General features: G+C 48.9%; 2 protein-coding genes across 2 annotated transcripts; both read left to right on the forward strand.

Moving 5' to 3' along the window:
- The first annotated feature begins 5,184 nt into the window (after nt 1–5,184).
- Nucleotides 5,185–6,117, forward strand: LOC116500317 (olfactory receptor 14C36-like). Its single transcript, XM_032205241.1, has one exon. The coding sequence runs from the start codon at nt 5,185–5,187 to the stop codon at nt 6,115–6,117; it is 933 nt and encodes a 310-aa protein (XP_032061132.1).
- A 4,670-nt stretch (nt 6,118–10,787) lies between these two features.
- On the forward strand, nt 10,788–17,007 carry LOC116500318 (olfactory receptor 14C36-like). The gene is made up of 3 exons (XM_032205242.1): nt 10,788–10,994; nt 14,686–15,036; nt 16,894–17,007. Exons 1-3 carry the CDS (start codon nt 10,788–10,790, stop codon nt 17,005–17,007), a joined length of 672 nt encoding a protein of 223 aa, XP_032061133.1.
- The last annotated feature ends 2,504 nt before the right edge of the window (nt 17,008–19,511 follow it).

Genomic DNA, 19,511 nt, shown 5'->3' on the forward strand with positions numbered 1-19,511 from the left:
CATCTCACCTGGCCTTGAGCACCTCCAGGGATGGAGCATCCCTACAGCTTCTCTGGGCAGCCTGTTCCTCACCACCCTCTGAATAAAGAACTTCTAATTTGCATTTACCCTCTTTCAGTTTAAAACCATTAACCCTAGTCTCATCACTACTCTCTGATGAAGAGTCCCTCCCCAGCTTTCCTGGGGAGTACCCAGGAAAGGAGACTAGAAGGCCACTGTAAGGTCTCCCCAGAGCCTTCTCTTCTCCAGGCCGAACAACCCGCAACCTGTCTTCAGGGGAGAGGTGTTCCAGCCCACTGATCATGGCCCTCCTCTGGACTCATTCTAATAGATCCGTGTCCTTCTTGTGCTGGGGGTCCCAGAGCTGAACGCAGTACTCAAGGTGTGGCCTCACCAGGGCCGAGTACAGAGCAACAATCATTTCCCTACTTCTGCTGACCACAGTATACCTGGTACAAGCCAGGATGCTGTTGGCCTTCTTGACAACCCGAGAACACTGCTGGCTCATATTCAGCCGACTATCCACACATATCCCCAGGTCCTTTTCCCCTGAATAGCTGTCTAGACACCCTTCCCCCAACATTATATTGGGCTTATGTTCCTCAAGTGCAAGACCCTGCAGATGGCCTTGTTGAACTTCATAGAGTTGGCCTTGGCCCATGGGTCCAGCCTATCCAGATCCATCTGCAGGGGCCTCCTACCCTTGAGTAGATCAACACTTGCACCCAACTTGGTGTAGTCTGAGGGTGCACTCCATCCCTTCATCCAGATCACTGATGAAGATATTGAAGAAGAAGATACAGCCAATTTTTAACCCAGTGAAGCATACATCCATCCTGGCCTTGAGCAGCCAGTTTCTCTAGGAGAATGCTGTGGGAAACAGTTTCAAAAGCTTTACTGAGGTCCAGGTAGACCACATCCACAGCCTTTCCCTTGTTCACTGAGCACATCACCTTGTCTTAGAAGGAGATCAGATTTGCCAAGCAGGACCTGGCTTTGATAAACCCATGCTGGGCCTGATCACCTGCTGGTCCTGGAAGCATTGTGTGATGGTACTCAAGATAATCTGCTCCATGAGCTTCCCCAGCACCGAGGTCAGACTGACAGGCCTGTAGTTCCCCAGATCCTCCTTCCAGCCCTTCCTGTAGATGGCCGTCACATTGGCTAGTTGCCAGTCAATTGGGACCTCGCCTGAATGCCTGGACTGCTGATGAGCACTTCGGCCAGCTCCCTCAGTACCATCGGGTGGATCCCATCTGGCCCCATAGACTTGCGTACATCTAAGTGGAGTAGCAGGTCTCAAAACTTTTCCTCATGGATTATGAGGGCTTCGTTCCACTCACTGTCCTTATCTACCAGTTCAAGAGCCTGAGTACCAGGGGAACAACTGTTCTTGCTACTGGAGACTGAGGCAAAGGAAGCAATAAGTACCTCAGCATTTTCCTCATCACTTTTACCCATGTTTCATCGCAAAACCAATAAAGGATGAAGATTCTCATTAATCTTCCTTTTTATTTTATTTTATTAATTAAAAAATATATTATTATTATTTTTTAATTATCTTTAATGGATAGATTGGGCTACAGTTGGTCTTTCAACCTTCTAATTTTGTCTCTGCACAGCTGTTGCGTTAAGGGGTGTAGCTGATTAACGGTTATGGGCCCGGTCGGATTCAGGGTACTGAACCAGTCAGATAACCGTCTGGGGGTCCAGTTGGACATTCATCAATAACGCGTTAACCGTCTGGGGGTCCAGTTGGATTCAGAACAGTGAACTATCACGGTCACAGATAACCACCCTTACCCTAGTTGCACATAATGAGAGCAATCACAATGCAATCAAGTATGGTTTATTACAGCAACAGATAACCAGGTTCTTTTGGATTGCCAGCGACAGTGACTGTCTGCAAAAGCAAGCTAGCATGCATGAAATATTCAGGTGTTACAGGTGTTACAGGTGCGCAGCCTAGAAATAAACGCATTAAAAGGATCAAAGACTCTAGAAAGATTTATAAGCAAGTATTCAGATCTCACCCAAAGGCGTCCCAATGGGGGGGGGGAAGAGAGGCTCAGCCCGTCGACTGATCCCAGGCGTCAGGAGGTCCTAAGGATGTTGTATTTCCTTGGGTTGGTATCTCCCCTGACGGTGGTATCTTCCCTAATATCCCCTGTCTCTTAGGCCAATTTATATTATTTTCTATCTTTTAGGTGGAGCTTGAGTGACTCTAGTCAAGCATATCTTAGTTATGATTGGTGAAAAGTTCTCCCGTCTCCGTTTAAAGTAATAGGCTCTGAGAAATTCAGAGCACATGCTCAGTGAGGGATGGTCGCACCTTGGAGGCGGGTAGCTTTTGGGATGGAGGTGTGTTTTGGTATTATAATGATACTATAATGAGCAAAAAGTACACTAGGGCACGACATTTGTCAAAACATGACAGGTCCTTGGCTCAGGGTGGCAAAAAGTGCAGCTTATCGGTCTTGGTGTGCACAAGAACAATAGAGTCCCCACCTGGTTACAGAGCCTAGCTGTGGTGTCTCCACTCCACTCTACGCTCCATACTGTTCCTTAGGGCTAGCACACCAAGTTTCCCCAGCGCGATAGCATCTAAGGTTGGAAACCTATGGAACGCTCAGGTAATGCAGCTATGCCCTACCCTGAAAGCCTCTTCAATGCTGTACAGTTTCTTTAAAATGTGAATGTTAGTTTTATTTCCCTAGTTACCTCAGGCAATTACACCACAACAGCCTCACAACATTTAGGATGTGGTTCCAAACAAAATGATAGCATGCATGAGGAGGAAGCAGAGAAAAAGTAGAATCCGGTGGAATTCAATCCTCTAACATTCTGTGATACTGTGCTGCGGTTTTATTCCACTAAATCCTGTATTGTGCAAATTGTCCTGCAATTGTTGATGCAGTTATATTGTAACAGACAGCATAATCAGGGTGAGCCATCCACCTGCAGACATTAACAGCTGACACAATGGAGCATCTGTCCAGGGGAACTTTGAGAAACTGCAAGGTTTTACCTACAGAAAACTCTTGACATTTACAAAAAGAAGAACCTAGCCCTGCAACAGAAGAATAACCCTACACATCAGGGCAGACTGGGACCCTGCTGAGTGAGCAGTGCCCAGGAGGAGGAGAGCCTGGGCACCATGATGCCATAGGGCAATGGTGCCTGGTCAGCAGGAACCAGGCCGGCTTCATAGAGAGACGTCTTATGAGATATTTGTGTCCATGGCTATGGCTGTTGTCTCCACAACTGAGGCCTATGAAGAGACAGCTAATCACTAAAGCACCAGAGCCTGATTGAATCCTTGCCCACCTATGAACTAGGCAGGGGTCATACAATTGTCCTGCACTTGTTCATGCATATCCCCATCTCCCACTGCCCCAGGAAGAGCCCTGAGCAATGTGTGAAGGTAAAGGATCTCCCTTCCAGGGGCCGAGGGTCAAGGCTCAGCCCTTTTGCTTGGTGAAATACATCCATGTTTTCTACACATCAGTGTCACCTTTACATTGCCTTTGTCTACTTGTCCTAACTGCCTCCAATGTTCTCTTCTAATGAGCTCCAAGGGAGGCTGTGTCAGTGCTGGCCCTCAGGGGGCACTCCAAGAAACCTTCACATAACTTGGACTTGGAGAGATTTCTTCAATTTGCTCTCAGTGCTTTCATTTTGAGGTCTCATCACAAAAGCCACCAGAGGGGTGAGTACAGTGCTTGGGCTGGGCCTGTGCTGTTGAGCTGGGCCAGGCTCCTGGGACAGAGGAAACACATTTCAAAAAGACCTATGATGCAGAGAGACAGCTCTGCCCAGGAGCAGCTCCTCTGCACAGCGCAGCAGGGCTGGGGGCTCCAATCACAGGTGGCATGCAGAGAGGAGAGAAGGAGAGAGGGGTTGGAGGCAGTTGGCAGTGGGAGGATGCTGAGAGCTGACGGGAGGAGAAATCTGCACAGCCCTTGACAAGGTAAGTCTCTAGCTGCAGGGCCATGCAACTGCAGCTCCTGACAGGGTCGCCTTCTGGGTCATGTTTCTGGGAGGGCAGTGGGCAATGCAGTAGGCTTTGAGAGTCCTGCCGGATTGAGGTGAGGAAGTCTGGCAGAAGACCCTTGGAGTGCCCTAAGCCAGGTGCCCCCAGTCATACCAGAACACCCTGCCCTGGCTGGCCATGTCGGGCTCTCTCTCAGATGCCCCGTAGCTCCTGCAGCCATGGAGGTGACCCTTGGCAGGGCCCTGCTGGTGGCAGGGTGCTGCAGGGCAGCGCTGAGCACAGCCCTGTGGGATGGTGTCCTGGTTTCAGTTAGAACAGAATTAATTTTCTTCCTAGTAGCTGGTGGAATGCTGTGTTTTGGCTTAGGATGAGAAGAGTGCTGATAACACCCCGATGTTTTAATTGTCGCAGAGCAGTGCTTATACCAAACCAAGGACATCTCAGCCTTTCGCTCTGTCCTGCCAACAGGCAGGCTGGGGGTGCAGTAAGAGCTGGGAGGGGACAGACCCAGGACAGGTGACCCAAACTAGCCAAAGGGGTATTCCATACCATCTGACGTCATGCTAAACAATATATAGGAGTGGCTAGCCGGGGGGAGGGGGCCAGACTGCTCAGGGTTAGGCTGGGCATCGGTCAGCGGGTGGTGAGCAATTGCATTGTGCATCACTTGTTTGTACATATTATTATTACTTTCCTATTATCACCATTGTATCATTATTATTATTATTGTTATTATTATTTTGTTATTATTATTTTCCTGTCTTATTAAACTGTCTTTATCTCAACTCACGGGCTTCACTTTCCATTTCTCTCCCGTGTCCCAGAGAGGGAGGGGGGAGGGTGAGCGAACGGCTGCGTGGTGTTTAGCTGCCGGCCGGCAGCTAAACAACACTGCAAAGCGCATGGATGTGACAAGTGGACGGCACCTGAGTTTCCCCCATGTTCCTGCTTCCCTCCTGCGGCACAGCGGGAAAGACTTCTCTGGAGCCCACAGCAGCCCCTGCTCCCAGTGCCACTCTCAGACAGCACCTGCTGCAGCTTAATCAAGAGACCTGCAGAAAGGCTGTCCTGCAAAGAAAGAAGCTCTGTTTGGGGGTGCTTTTAAGACTTGCAGTAGGTTATCCTGAGAGAAGTCTCGTCTAACTTTGTTCTACTTTCCCCTCTTCACAGATGACACTGAAATTCAGAAAATGCCGAACATCAGCTCTGTGAGTGAGTTCCTCCTGCTGGCATTTGCAGACACTCGGGAGCTGCAGCTCTTGCACTTCGCGCTCTTCCTGGGCATCTACCTGGCTGCCCTCCTGGGCAATGGCCTCATCCTCACCGCCGTAGCCTGCGACCACCGCCTCCGCACCCCCATGTACTTCTTCCTCCTCAACCTCGCCCTTATCAACCTGGGATCCATTTCCACCACTGTGCCCAAAGCTACGGCCAATGCCCTCTGGGACACCAGGGCCATCTCCTATGAAGGATGTGCTGCACAGGTCTTTTTCTTTCTCTTCTTTATAGCAGCTGAATATTCTGTTCTTACTGTCATGGCCTACGACCGCTACGTTGCCATCTGCAAGCCCCTGCACTACGGGAGCCTCCTGGGCAGCAGAGCTTGTGCCAAGATGGCAGCAGCTGCCTGGGGCAGTGGCTTTCTTGATGCTGTCCTGCACACAGTTAATACATTTTCCCTGCCCCTCTGCCAAGGTAATGAGCTTGATCAGTTCTTCTGTGAGCTTCCTCAAATCCTCAAGCTGTCCTGCTCAGAGTCATTCCTCAGGGAGGTTGGGCTCATTGTAGTTAGTGTCTGTTTAGCATTTGGCTGTTTTGTTTTCATTGTGCTGTCCTATCTGCAGATTTTCAGGGCCGTGCTGAAGATCCCCTCTGAGCAGAGCCAGCACAAAGTCTTTTCCACGTGCCTCCCTCACCTTGCAGTGGTCTCCCTATTTATCAGTACTGGCATGTTTGCCTACCTGAAGCCCCCCTCCATCTCCTCCCCATCCCTGAACCTGGTTGTAGCAGTTCTGTACTCGGTGGTTCCTCCAGCAGTGAACCCCCTCATCTACAGCATGAGAAACAAGGAGCTCAAGGATGCATTGAGGAAACTCTTTGGATATATGTTTCTTCACCATTAATAACGGGCCCATCTGAATCCTCCATCTGAATCCTCCAAAGGGCTCTGGTGTCTTGCATGTCTCAGTTGTTTATGTTCAGATTGCAAAGCTCTGCCTGAATACCCAGTAATTTTTTTAGTATTTAAGTAATAGAGTAACTACTCACAACTTCGAATGGTTCAGTTCTTTCCATAAAACATCACACACAAAGTGCAATAGCTATTATGAAGAAATGTAATTTCCAGGATGTATATTCATCACAAGAGAGAAAATTCTGAAGTTCACCCATACTCACAAGGATCACCCTTACGCACAAGGATCATTGAGTCCAACTCCTGGCTCCACACAGGAAGTTGCCTTGTTTCCTTGCGAAACAAGCTGACTTTATCTCTCTTGTTCCTTCTCATGTATACCTACGACTGATACAGGCACAGTCTGGTTCTCTGCTCCATTTGCAGGGATTGGAGTTGTGTAGATTGCAACTCAGTAAGCATACGGCCAAGCCCCAGCACATTGCAGTGATTTCTGTCTCTTTGGAATTGCCAGGGTGATGACACTCCTTTTGCAAGCATTCTGCCAATTTTTTAGGTTTCTGCAGTTGTTCAAGGGTGAAATAACAAAGCATTGAAGGTGCGCATAGTTCTAGGTGCCTGCCCATATCCTCTCACACTCCCTGTCACTCACAGCTATGCTGCCTCAGAGCACATCTTTGTGTGGCATTCTGAAATAGTTTTCCCTAACCTTAAACAAAACCTGAAACACATTCAGGAGACATACCAATAGGAACAGACTGGTTTGAACATCCAAAGGATATTTAAAGTATCGAAGAGCTGTTGTAACTAGCCTGGAGGAGAAAGGGGCAGGTAAAGAGAAAGGGAAAGGGAAGAAGCGGGGAAGTTTCCCCCCTCATCCCTCCAATTCATTGGCTCCCCGAGGAGAAAAGATAGAGACTGTTAATTATGAATAGTTTCTGAGAGAAGGTTCCTCGAGCATGAAGGTGACAGCAATGCTGAGTACAACTACCAGATTAGTCTCACGACCAGTTCTTTTATCATAACATAAGGCAGTGTTAGACAGTAAACTAATAACCATACACCAGCCCCCACAAAGGATAAACAGCACAACAGGGAACACACACAGTATGTAATGTGCTATCCAACACAGTTTTGAGGCCAAACACAACTACTACACTGAGGTTAAACAAATAAATAAAATACACATTGTGGTCAGCAACTATGAAGGTGATATAATGCTTGTAACAATTTTATTGTCGTTGTTGTTTGTTTGTTTGTTTGTTTGTTTTAACACAATCCGGTCATATCTGTCATTATTTTAATCCTTTGGGCCCCATGCTGGATCCATTCAGGAAGGAGGGCATCCTATGGGAGGGATGCAGAGGCAGAGGTTGACTGTCAAGGAGCAGTGGAAAAAAGTGTCATGGACTGACTGCAATCCCCATTGCCCTGCACCACACAGGGGAAGGAGATATAAGAGTGTGAATAGGGGGAATGGTGTTTTTAGTTTGCTTGTAGTTCCTCAAGGCTGTAGTCCACTGGTGATAGGCAATAAATTATATTAATCTGCCTATTCTGTCTTGCCTGTAATGATAATTGGTGCCCATGATGCTATTTGGTGGGTAACCTCCTGTTCTACTTAAACCCTTGAGCTCTTTTCATCATATTTTCTCCCCCTTTTCCTTGTAGGTGGAGAAGTTTAAGAGCACTTGCCATGGAGTTCACCTGCATAGTCGGGTAAAACCACTGCAGTACAGATATGGGAAGGGTTCAGCACCAGGGACTTGCCCTCCCAGAGATGGCAACTCAGTATCCAGGGCATGCTCTGCCAGGCTGGCTGCACAGCAGGGAAAGGAGAGAGGTTCCCCTGAAGGAGAGCAGTAGAAGAGGAAGTCTTGATTTCCAACTCAGGTATTTCTGGAACAGTCCTGAGAGGCCTGTGGGAGCTGCAGGACAGCCCTAGCATCAGGAACCAGGAGTCCTGGCTGCCACATTGTCCTCTGAGCCCGGCAGGACTCTCATCAGGGCTCTTGCAGCAGCCACCAGCTCTGTCCAGCACCACTATCACCCCCCAGCCCAGGACTTGCAGCTTTGGACAGCTGACAGCCCCTGGGCCACCCCTTGTGAAGGGGCTCCTGACACCCTTACCTTTGGAGGAGAGATGCAGGAGCACTGGGAACAGGGAAACCACATCAGAGGCGATGGCCACCCTCCAGCAGCCCTCCATCTCGCTTGCTGCTGGCCCTCAGATCAGGACAAGGGATGCCTGCCCTGGCTCCTCAACCACAGCTCCTCTGCAAGGTGCCCCTGCTCCTCCGCCCATCAGCGAGGGTCGCCCAGTGCAAGCTTGCTGCCTGCTGACCCAACTCCTGGCCACAGAAGGACAGCAGTGGAGAGCACCCAAGCAGTGCCCATCATGGACCAGGCCTTGCAGGGAAGTGCCGGCACTGCTGCTGCTCCAGTGATGATATCCTGGTGATGCAGGGCATCCCCCTATGATATCAGCCTGTGTCATTTGAAGACCTGTGAGGTCAGCAGCAAGGAGACGGCACAGCTCAGGAGAGGCATGAGAGATTTCCCTTCTTGTCCTGAGAAACAGCCACTTCCCTTCTGCCCAGTTCTTTTCCACAGGATCCTGACAAATCCACCAGGAACATCTCCAAATGGTGAGTAAGCCCACGGAATAAAGGAAGTGGAGAGCTGGAGAAGTAACTGCTGTGTTCTTGCACCAACACGCCTCTGTTGTTGGGAGTCTTTCCAGGAAGGTGGGGTTTGAGGCTTGTCCTGGCACTGGGCTTTTTTCAAAAGATGGGAGTGAAGGCACCTGGGATGCAGCAGCCCCTCAGTGTGCCCGAATTCCTCTTCACTGCAAGTCGCTCACCTGGAGAAGTAGTAGGACTAATATGGAGGGAATTGCAGTGCATGCCAGGGCCTTCCTTCCCAGATATCACACAGGGCTCTGAGATTTGAAAAGGCCTCAGCATCATCCCCCGGTCTGCCATGCAGGAGGCAGAGGTGGTACACCAGCGAATGGCAAATGTCCTCCCTGTTGATCATCCCCACTCGTCTCTTCTGGACAATCTGCACCCATCCAGCACAGCACCCCAAGCTGAGGGACCTGTCCCCCCACACCTCAGCAGCTCTGCCATCAATGTCCCAGCCCTGTGACAACAGGCGCGGATCCAGCTCCTCCTGCCTGTGCCCCAGGCTGAGGGCATTGGGGCACATCTGGGCTGCAGCACCTCAGCTGTGGCACAAAGGCCAAACTCAGACTTGTCCCAGGTCTTGTGCCCAAGAGCCTGGGCATGAAGAGGCTTTCCTTCAGAACAAACACCTGCTGCTGTGGATGGCAGATGTGCACAGGAGGATCTGAGCAGCTCTGTCCTGTCCTCTATTTCCACTAATTAGCTGTAATGGCTAAGTTATCAGCATTAGTGAGATATCTCACATTCAGGTGCCTACGTTGAGGACACCTCAATGGAAGCCAGAGGAATCCAGCCCTTGTGGGAATGTGGAATGCCAGGGGGGATCTGAGCACCCAACTACCCCAGGACTAGAAATGCAGGATGAGATGCTTCAATTGATTCATCTGAATGGCTTCCCTCTGCAGGGATAGAGGAGATTCCGTCCCTGTCCATAAATTGGTGTCCTTCAATATGATGGATAAGGAGAGGTGATTCTTATTCTGAATGCTAATTTCCAACAGGAAAAAACTACTGCTGTCAAGAAGTGTGTCTGCCCAGGGGAGGGAGGGAAGCCCAGGGATCCCTTCAGGCTGTTTCCCAGCAGGTTCCTCTGCAGCCCCAGGGCCATGTGCAGGGAGCCTGGTGGGGGGCAGAGCAAGGAAGGCCTTGGGCTGGGCCTCTGCTGCTGAGCTGGGCCAGGCTCCTGGGCCCAAGGGGAGCTCCTGGCAAGCGGGCAGCACTGCAGAGAGACAGCTCTGCCCAGGAGCAGCTCCTGTGCACAGCGCAGCAGGGCTGGGGACACTGCCTGCAGAGACACAGTGCTTAAAGGCATGCAGAAGTGGCAGGATGCCCAGAGCTTGCTTGGGGAGAAGACTTCCCAGCCCTGCACCCGGTAAGTCTCTGGCTGGAGGGCAATGCAGCCACAGATCCTGGAGGTAGGAGAAGCCGGGGGTGCAGGCAGCGGTGTCCAGGGCTGTGGTGCAGAGCAGGGTCCCTGCTGTGCCCCAGGGGCTGTGTGGCGGGGCAGGGCCTCTGCCGCCTGCCAGGCTCAGCACTCAGCCTGCCCAGGGAGCTGCCCAGCGTGCTGTGGGGAGAAGCTGCAGGTGGAAGGAGCCCCCCCAGTAGGGCAGAATGCTACTGCTGGTGTGAGCAGCGTGCTCACAGCAACACAGCACAACGAGGTTGTATCCAAGGGACTTTGCAAGAGGAAAGTCAGGGCAGGGGTTAGCTGCTTCATGCTCAGCTCTCCTGAGTTTCTGCTTTTTTTTTTTTTTTTTTTTTTTTTTTTTTTTGGCTCACTGGGAACAGAAGTAGACACTTTCCTGCCCCTCAGCCAATAAAAAGCTCCACCACCAGCCATGCAGTGTCAGCAGGGTCTGTGTGACCTGCTCTCTAGGACATGGCCCCAGCGAGCTGCCCCTGGGCAGACCCTCCTGCCAGGAGGTGTCTGCAGGGCAGAGCAGGTGCTAGTGAGTATTTTATTCTCACTGTCATGGCCTACGACCGCTATGTTGCCATCTGCAAGCCTCTGCACTACGGAAGCCTCCTGGGCAGCAGAGCTTGTGCCCAGATGGCAGCAGCTGCCTGGGGCAGTGGCTTTCTCTATGCTCTGCTGCACACTGCCAATACATTTTCACTGTCCCTCTGCCAAAGCAATGTTGTGGACCAGTTCTTCTGTGAAGTCCCCAAGATACTCCAGGTCTCTTGCTCTGGCACTGGAAAGAAGGCAGGCTACCTCTGAGCGCCCTCAACAGCCACAGAAGTGCTGGTGTGGGAGGCAGTCAGTGGAAGAGCCCCATGAGCTGTCTCTGCCTCCCAGCCTGCCCAGCACAGCCCTGCAGAGTGCCCCTGTTGTAAATGAGGTCTCAACTCAATTTGAATTTTGTAATATTTATAAAACAAATATTTCTAAAAGGTATAAAACAGCACTGGGTGTGCGGGGAGTCTACACTCCACCAACATGCACACACGAACATCAGACATTCTAAATATACAGAACATTGCTTTACATACTAAACCAAAGTATGCCTATACATACGTACAATCAGAAAAGATAACAAACAATCCTCCAAGTTCCACGACTCGTCTCCATTTTTCATTCCCTTTTCTTGATTACAAACAAGTCTCCATTTTCCATTCCTTTTGAACAGTATGTCTCGCTTTAAGTTGTCAAGCAACTCGGTCTTCAGGCCTTATGTATCCCGTTCTTCCCAGATCGAAGAAAAAGCATATCCAGCTCCTTTTCAAGACCAATAGGCCTGGGTCAAAAGGCACGTTCAGGTCAACAGGGGGCGTAACAGCACAAGCCTTCGATGGCTGTAGCAGCAGAGGGGCCAATGGCGATGGCGTAGCAAAGGAAGTATATCAGGGCAGAGCTAACCCTGTTGGATACTAATTGTAGAGATTTAAATGATAGGTGGGAAATATACCCAGAGGATTGGTTATGTACTTTGATCCATCAAATTTGATGTGTGTGGTGCTGCTAGTGATGATTATTGTACACCTTGTGGAACAATGAGTTGGGTGAAATATTCTATATATGGGATTCAAATCATTGCTGAAAACTTGTTTATAAATCTTGCAGATAATATTGTGAAAGCATTCTCTTGTGGTTCAATTGGCCTTTGCCAAATTTGAAAACAAGACACGAATTAATGATATTAAAAAGAAGAGGAGGGATTGTTATATATGAAGTGGTAATTCGTGTCTAGAAAATGGTTGATATTAATAAAGAAGGGGGAGATTTGGGAATGTGGCCATGGGGGTTGGAAAGCCCCGTGGTTGAGATAACATTAGACTCTTAAGGACGAGGCCATCAGGAATATAAAAGAGTTTAGAGGGAACAAAGAAGGGTGATTCGGGAGACTCCATGCAGTCTCCGGTTTCTTGTTCTCCAGCTGGTTTCTTGTTCTCCAGCCATTAAGGCATGGATGTTTCTGGGTGTTTGCTGTTGTTGCTACATTCAAAGTTGTTTGACCAATGAAAAGTTGTGTTGAAAAGAACTGCTGTGGAGAGAAGGGTATAAGAGGGGAGCCTGCCCTCAAGATAAAAAAGGCAGCACGATGAAGTTACATCATCAATAAAGAAGCAGGAAAAAGAAGTGAAGAGGAACAGGCTGGCAGAATGGAGACCAGGACGGGAACAAGCATGTTGATTGCCTCATGAAGATAGGTTCGGCCAGACTCAGCAAACTGCTCAGAGAAGCTCGTACAGAAAGTCGCTGGAAAAAGGTGCAGTGGAGCTGGAGAGAAGCTCAAGCTGAGAGAAGCGGACCTGTGCACACAACTGCCTCTCGCTGGTAAGCAGTTGCACATTACGGGGAATCATACGTCCTTAGGAAAAAAGACTGTCCTGGTAACCTTACAGCGTATTCTCCTTATTAACAATTGGACAGTTTATGAGCTTGAAATATGGGACCAAACTGACGTCAAGGTGTGGGAGTCTGCAACTAAAAATGGCAAGGTTGCAGTGGGATTGCTCGGCACCTGGCAAGCAATCTCTGAGGCCTTAAACAGCCCTGTGGGACCACAATCACAAACGTGTGGCTTGCCAGAGAATGAGGGAGCTGCGGGCTCCTTTACTGATCTGACTGCTACGCCATCACCATGGGCCCCTCTGCTGCTACAGCCATTGAAGGCTTTTGCTGTTACGCCCCCTGTTGACCTGAACGTGCCTTTTGACCAGGCCTATTGGCCTTGAGAAGGAGATGGATACACTTTTCTTTGATCTGGGAAGAAGAGGATACATAAGGCCTGAAGACTGAGTTGCTTGACAACTTAAAGCGAGACATATTGTTCAAAAGGAATGGAAAATGGAGATGCAGCCACAGTTCCAGCAGAGCAGAGGTGCATCTCTCCAGCCATGTGCCCATTTCCCTCTGTGGTACAGGGGGGCTGAGAGCAACAGCCTGGGGCTGTGGGCAATGCATTCTGTGAGGCTGGGGAATGAGCTGACTTTCCCTTAATGAGACACCATCATTAGGACACTTGTCTGTCTTCCTGGGATATCCTTCCAAGCTGTGCACTGCCCTGCAGGATAGAAATCTTTTCTGTAGTATCCCTGTGTTATGTGAATGCACCAGGAAGAAGCAGAGAGATACTGCATGCAAGGACGTGCTGCTGGACTGGTGAAATGAGTGATAGGTGTCCTTGGCAAGAGGTGTGGTGCTGAGACCTTGCTTAGGTACCTTGAGAAAGGCTGCGCATTGAGGGATTGGCAGTGAGCGCCTCTGCTCTCAGCAGTGTCTGCCCTCTTTTCAGGGTACCATAAATGTGATTGCCCTCCATTAACAAAAGCTGGAAGATCAGGGCCATTGGGCACAAGCCCAGACATCTCCCCTCACCCTGCTTTCAGCCAGAGTGAATCCTTTTGGCTCTCAGCTCTCATAGCCTTTCGCTGTGACTGCAGCAGAAATCCTCAGGACTTCTGACTTCAGAGGACATTCTTAGGCAGGATGTGTAGGAAAAAAACAAAAAATCCTAGAATTCCTTTCATCCCTCCACATTCTTTAGGCCTGTTAGGGCACCAGCCCATATGCCCTTCTGCATTGATTTCATCTGACAAATTCTGAAAATATAACTTGGAGCCTCTGCCATGTTCTGATATACCCAATGCAGAGGGACAAGACTGCTTCCTCCTGAGCCAATAGGCAGAGGTCCCTGATCCTTAAGTATCATATTGAACCTCATTAAATATCACTCAAGGAGCTGAATGAAAAGTGAGGGAGTGTGGTAGGGAGAGGGTCAAGAAGAAATGAAGTAGATTTCAGACTGGGAAGCCAGTACTAACTTGTCATTGTTTTTTCCATCTTGAAAGCTCCCCAGGCTCAGAGGCATGAGATGTCCAACAGCAGTTCCATCACCGCGTTCCTCCTTCTGGCATTTGCAGACACGAGGGAGTTGCGGCTCTTGCACTTCGCGCTCTTCCTGGGCATCTACCTGGCTGCCCTCCTGGGCAACAGCCTCATCCTCACCGCTGTAGCCTGCAACCATCGCCTCCACACCCCCATGTACTTCTTCCTCCTCAACCTCGCCCTCCTTGACCTGGGCTGCATCTCCACCACTGTCCCCAAAGCAATGGCAAATTCCCTTCATGATTACCTTCATGATTCCTATGCAGGATGTGCTGCCCAAGTCTTCCTTTTCCCCTTTCTGATGTCAGCAGAGTTTTCAATTCTCACCATTATGTCCTATGACCGCTACGTTGCCATCTGCAAGCCCCTGCACTACGGAAGCCTCCTGGGCAGCAGAACTTGTGCCCAGATGGCAGCAGCTGCCTGGGGCAGTGGGGTTCTCTATGCTCTGCTGGTCACTGCCAATACATTTTCACTGCCACTGGGCCGAAGCAATGCTGTGGACCAGTTCTTCTGTGAAATCCCCTTGATCCTCAAGCTCTCCTGCACAGAATCCTACCTCAGAGAAATTGTGCTTGTCATTGTTAGTGTCTTTTTTGGGTTTGGGTGTTTTGTTTTTATTGTACTGTCTTATGTGCAGATCTTCAGGGTCGTGCTGAGGATCCCCTCTGTGCAGGGATGGCACAAAACCTTTTCCACGTGCCTCCTTCACTTGGCCGTGGTCTCTCTTTTTCTCAGCACAGCCATGTTTTCCTACCTGAAGCCCCCCTCCATCTCCTCCCCATCCTTGAATGTAGTAGTGGTAGTTCTGTACTCAGTGATGCCCCCTGCACTGAACTCCCTCATCTACAGTTTGAGGAACAAGGAGCTCAAGGGAGCTGTTATAAAAGTTATTTCATATATTTTTCATATCTGTACATGTTCCCAATCATGCTATTAGGAAAGTGTCATCCTGGATTGTTTTCAATAGTCATAAAGTTCCTCCTTCTCTCCCCAGTATTTGCCATTTGGTCCTTGAGTTGTTTTTATTTTTTTCCCTCATTATTAATATATTTCTATTAATTAATAGATTATTAATTAATAATTATCAATTTAATTATCAATTATTATTATTATTTTCTTTATGCTTCTTCTGCTTCTACACCAGTATCTGTATTCCTTCCACTGCTACCAAGGAATGAACCTGTATTTTCTCACTTGAAGCCTATCAGTGTGTACTCTCCCATTGCATTTCTGTAAAAAACTAGATTTCCCCAGTTCACTGCCTGAAGGTTTGCCTCTTATTCGAAAGTGAGAGCAAGGAATTGCTCCCCAGAAGGGACTGTTTCTCTTTGCATTCATAAGCAAATATTTCATGGTCATGTTTAATGGTCACAGTATAACATACTGAGGACTGTCATACATATGACATGCAGATGAGGAGAAGAACCTGTATCTGCCAGGAGAGCCCAGGAAAACCTCCACGGACAGTGTGAGCCTGTGGTGACCAGATTCCAGCAAAGTGAGAGATCAGACAAGGTAGTGGCAAAAAAGAAAGCACTGAATCCATGCATCTGTGTGGATAAAGTGAGTTCTAACCTGTAGTATTCCCAGGTAAACAAGGACTATGTAGCCCTAGAGGAGAGGGTGGGAGCACAGCAGGCATGGGGAAGGGAAACTGGCAGTGACTCGTGTCATTGTTAGTGAAGTACCACCAGCGGTCACATCTAGAGTCACTGGCAATGCACCATCATCTCTTCAGTCTCCTGCCATATCCATAGGCCTTGGGGAGAGGGATTAACAGGTGGGACCCCCACCTGGCTCGCTTTGCTTCCCACCCAGACCAGCACTGCCATGCGGGATCATCCCATGGGCACCACAGCCCACTTTCAGGCTTTCCTGTTCAGGTGAAATTACCGATGTTTCATTTGGTACCCATTGCCTCATGTCCTGTCACTGAGCAACACGAAAAAGACTCGGGCTGCCTTATCTGATATCCTTTCATCAGGTCTTCACATAACATGGACAAGAACCCCCCAGACATTCTCCAGGCTGAACACTCCCAGCTCTCCCAGCCTCTCCTCATCTGACGATGCTTCAGTCCCTCAAGCATCTTTTTGGCATTTACTGGAAACATTGCACTACATCCAGGTCTTTCTTGCACAGGGCAGACCAGATCTGCACACTGCACCCTGGGTGTGGCCTCAGCAGGGCTGAGTAGAGAGGTAGGACCAATTCCCTCAATGTGCTGTCAAGGCTCATAATAATGAAGCCGAGGGTACTGGAGGCCTTCTTTGATGTAATAACACATGACTGGCTCCTGTTTATGTTGTTGACCACCAGAAAACCCAGGTCCTTCACTACCAAGCTGATTTCTAGCTGGTTGGCCCCAAGCAATGTCTTGGTGCTGGGTATCCTTCCTGCTGGAACATTTCACTGAATTTCACGTGGTTCCTCTCTGCCAGGTTCTCCAGCCTGCCATGGTTCCTCTAAAGAACAGCACAACCATCTTGTGTGTCAGCCGCTGCTCTCAGATCCATATCATTTGCAAATTTCCTGAGGGTGCACACTGTCCCATTGTACAGATGGTTAATGAAGGCACTAAACAGGGTTGGCCAAGTATTGCATCCTTGTAGGCTGCAGTCATGAGTGACCTCCAGCTGAATTGTTTCTATCTGGTCACAACCCTCTGAAACCAGACATTGAGCAAAGGTCCAGTCCACCTCATTTTCCATTTGTCTAGTCCATACCTCATCATCTTCTCTAGGAGGCTGTTAGGGTAGAGTGTCAGAAGCCTTACACAAGTTTAGACAACTTCTACTGCTTCTACTGCTTCCACAACTTCTACTGTGCCCTTAAACCACAAAATTCCATGATCTGAGGACATCTTTTAGTGGAAGTCTGCAGGTGGGTTAAACATGGTTTCCACTTCATAAATTCTCACTGACTCCACCCAGTCACATTCTTTGGAATCCAATTTGCCCAAGGGTTCCCTAACAAGGTCCTCCACAACTCAAAGTCAGGCTTCCTTGCTGCAGTCTTTTTTTTGTTCTGATCTCAAGGACTTGACATTCTGGAAGGAAGGGTTGGAAGAAGTGCGGCAAAGGGGGCACTGTGTGCCTCATCCGTCTCGACGTCCTCTGCTTCCAGGGCTCTACCTTTATTTAGCAGTGTGCCTGCATTTTCTCCAGGCTTCCTTTCACTGCTGATCTCCTTGTAGATGTCTTTCTTGTTGTTCTTCATGTCCTTAGCCAGATTCAATTCCTGGAGGGCTTTGGCTGTCCTAACATTATCTCTACATGCTCATAAATTCAGCACTGATGCCCTCCAGAAACACATTTGTAGTGGTTTAACCTGGCCAGCAGCTAAACACCACACAGCCGTTCGCTCACCCTCCCCCTTCCCGCTCTGGGATGGGAGAGAGAAACGGGAAAGTGAAGCCTGTGAGTTGAGATAAAGACAGTTTATTAAGACAGGAAAATAATAATTACAATAGTAATAATAACAATAATAATAATAACAATAATGATGATTATACTACTACTAATAATAATGTGTACCAAACAAGTGATGCGCAATGCAATTGCTCACCACCTGCTGACCAATGTCCAGCCTAACCCCGAGCAGTCCCGGCCTCCCCACCCCGGCTAGACACCCCACATATTGTTTAGCATGATGTCAGATGGTATGGAATACCCCTTTGGCCAGTTTGGGTCAGCTGCTCTGGGTCTGTCCCCTCCCAGCTCTTGCTGCACCCACAGCCTTCCCGCTGGCAGGACAGAGCAAGAAGCTGAGAAGTCCTTGGCTTGGTGTAAGCACTGCTCTGCGACAATTAAAACATCGGGGTGTTATCAGCACTCTTCTCATCCTAAGCCAAAACATAGCACCCTACCAGCTACTAGGAGGAAAATTAACTCTTTCCTAACTGAAACCAGGACACCATTAAATGGCTTGTGCTCTGTTGTATGGGTATTCTAGCAGAATTGGTGTCTTTCAGTTTCCCTCGTGAGGACCTTTGCCTGTAAGCATGAGGCATTTTCCAGTTGTCTGAGGAAGGCCATGCCTTCTGCTGCTTTTTTTTTTTTTTATTAGAGGACGTCTCTAGGTGACACCAACTACAAGGTCATGTGTATTGGTCTGCCTGCTAAATCCACACCCCTGAGCTCTCATCACCAACACCAGGGCAGAGCTCCTTGCATTGCTGCTGTTCTCACACAGTAATGTCTGCTCCCCCTCCATGCCTTACAAGCTTGTCCAGCCCTGGCTGCACTCCTGTTGCTGGCTGCCACACCATCTCTGCTATCCAAAATGAGATCTCTGTAACCACACACAGACCTCTGGTTCCTTCTTCTCTTCTACATCCTGTACACATCAGTGCACTGGCACTTCAGGGAGATGCCCAGCAATTCTGATTTCCCAAAAAGGATCACAAAATTATAGAATAATTGAGGTCTGAAAGGACAGGTTTGGAGAGAGTATTGATCCATACAGTGACAGACCTCCAAATAGACTGTGAACCACAAGGCTGTGAGCCCAGCTGTCTGGGCATGTTCTATTCCGCCTCACTGGCTCCTCATTCTGCCCAGGCTTCATCAGCATCTCTGTCAGAATCTTATGGGAGACAAGTGAAAAGCCTTTCTGAAGACAAGACAGAAAATATTGCCTGCTCTCCCCTCATTTACCAACACGGTCTTTTCATTGGAGAAGGCTATCAAGTTGTTAAGTCACTACAAAGCCTTGGTGAATCCATGCTGACTCCTGATCTTCCATGTATTTGGAAATGTTTTCCAGGATTAGCTGCTCCATCACCTTCCCAGGATCCAAGGAAAGGTTGTCTAGCCTCTATTTTCCTGGGTCTTCTCTGAAGGCAGGGGTCACATTTGCCTTCCTCAGCTCTGCTCTGGTCCTCGGAAAGGAGGTTCAGGGGAGACTTTACCACACTCTGCAATCACTGTAAAGGGGCTATAGTGAAGTGGGGATCAGTCTCTTCTCCAAGCACCAAGTTATAAGAGGAAATGTCTTTAAGTTGTGCCAGAGGAGGTTTAGGTTGGATATTAGGAACAATTTCTTCTCTGAAAGAGTTGCGAAGTATTGGAACAGGCTGCCAAAGGAAATAGTTGACTTATCATCCTTGGAGGCCTATAAAAAAACATGAAGATGTAGGGCTTCATGACATGTTTTAATGGTGTACTGGGCAGTGCTAAGTTAAAGGTTAGACAGGATAATCTTAGAGGTCATTTCCAACCTAAATGATTCTATGATTCACTGATAAGTCTGTGCTCTGGGCTTTTGGGTATTGTTTGGAGTCTGCCACTTGTGCCATAAAGACTTGGCTGGCTCATAAACAGGAAGGATGAGAGGGAAGTCCTAGCACAGGTGTGGCCA

The sequence above is a fragment of the Aythya fuligula genome, chromosome 34 (assembly GCF_009819795.1).
Source record: "Aythya fuligula isolate bAytFul2 chromosome 34, bAytFul2.pri, whole genome shotgun sequence".
Taxonomy (NCBI): Eukaryota; Metazoa; Chordata; class Aves; order Anseriformes; family Anatidae; genus Aythya; species Aythya fuligula.

Coding starts and splice junctions, on each gene's coding strand:
- LOC116500317 (XM_032205241.1), top strand. CDS start 5,185: ATGCCGAACATCAGCTCTGTGAGTGAGTTCCTCCTGCTGGCATTTGCA.
- LOC116500318 (XM_032205242.1), top strand. CDS start 10,788: ATGGCCTACGACCGCTATGTTGCCATCTGCAAGCCTCTGCACTACGGA. Junction 10,995..14,685: donor AAGTCCCCAAGATACTCCAG/GTCTCTTGCTCT, acceptor TTGATCCTCAAG/CTCTCCTGCACAGAATCCTA. Junction 15,037..16,893: donor TCAAGGGAGCTGTTATAAAA/GTTATTTCATAT, acceptor CATCTTCTCTAG/GAGGCTGTTAGGGTAGAGTG.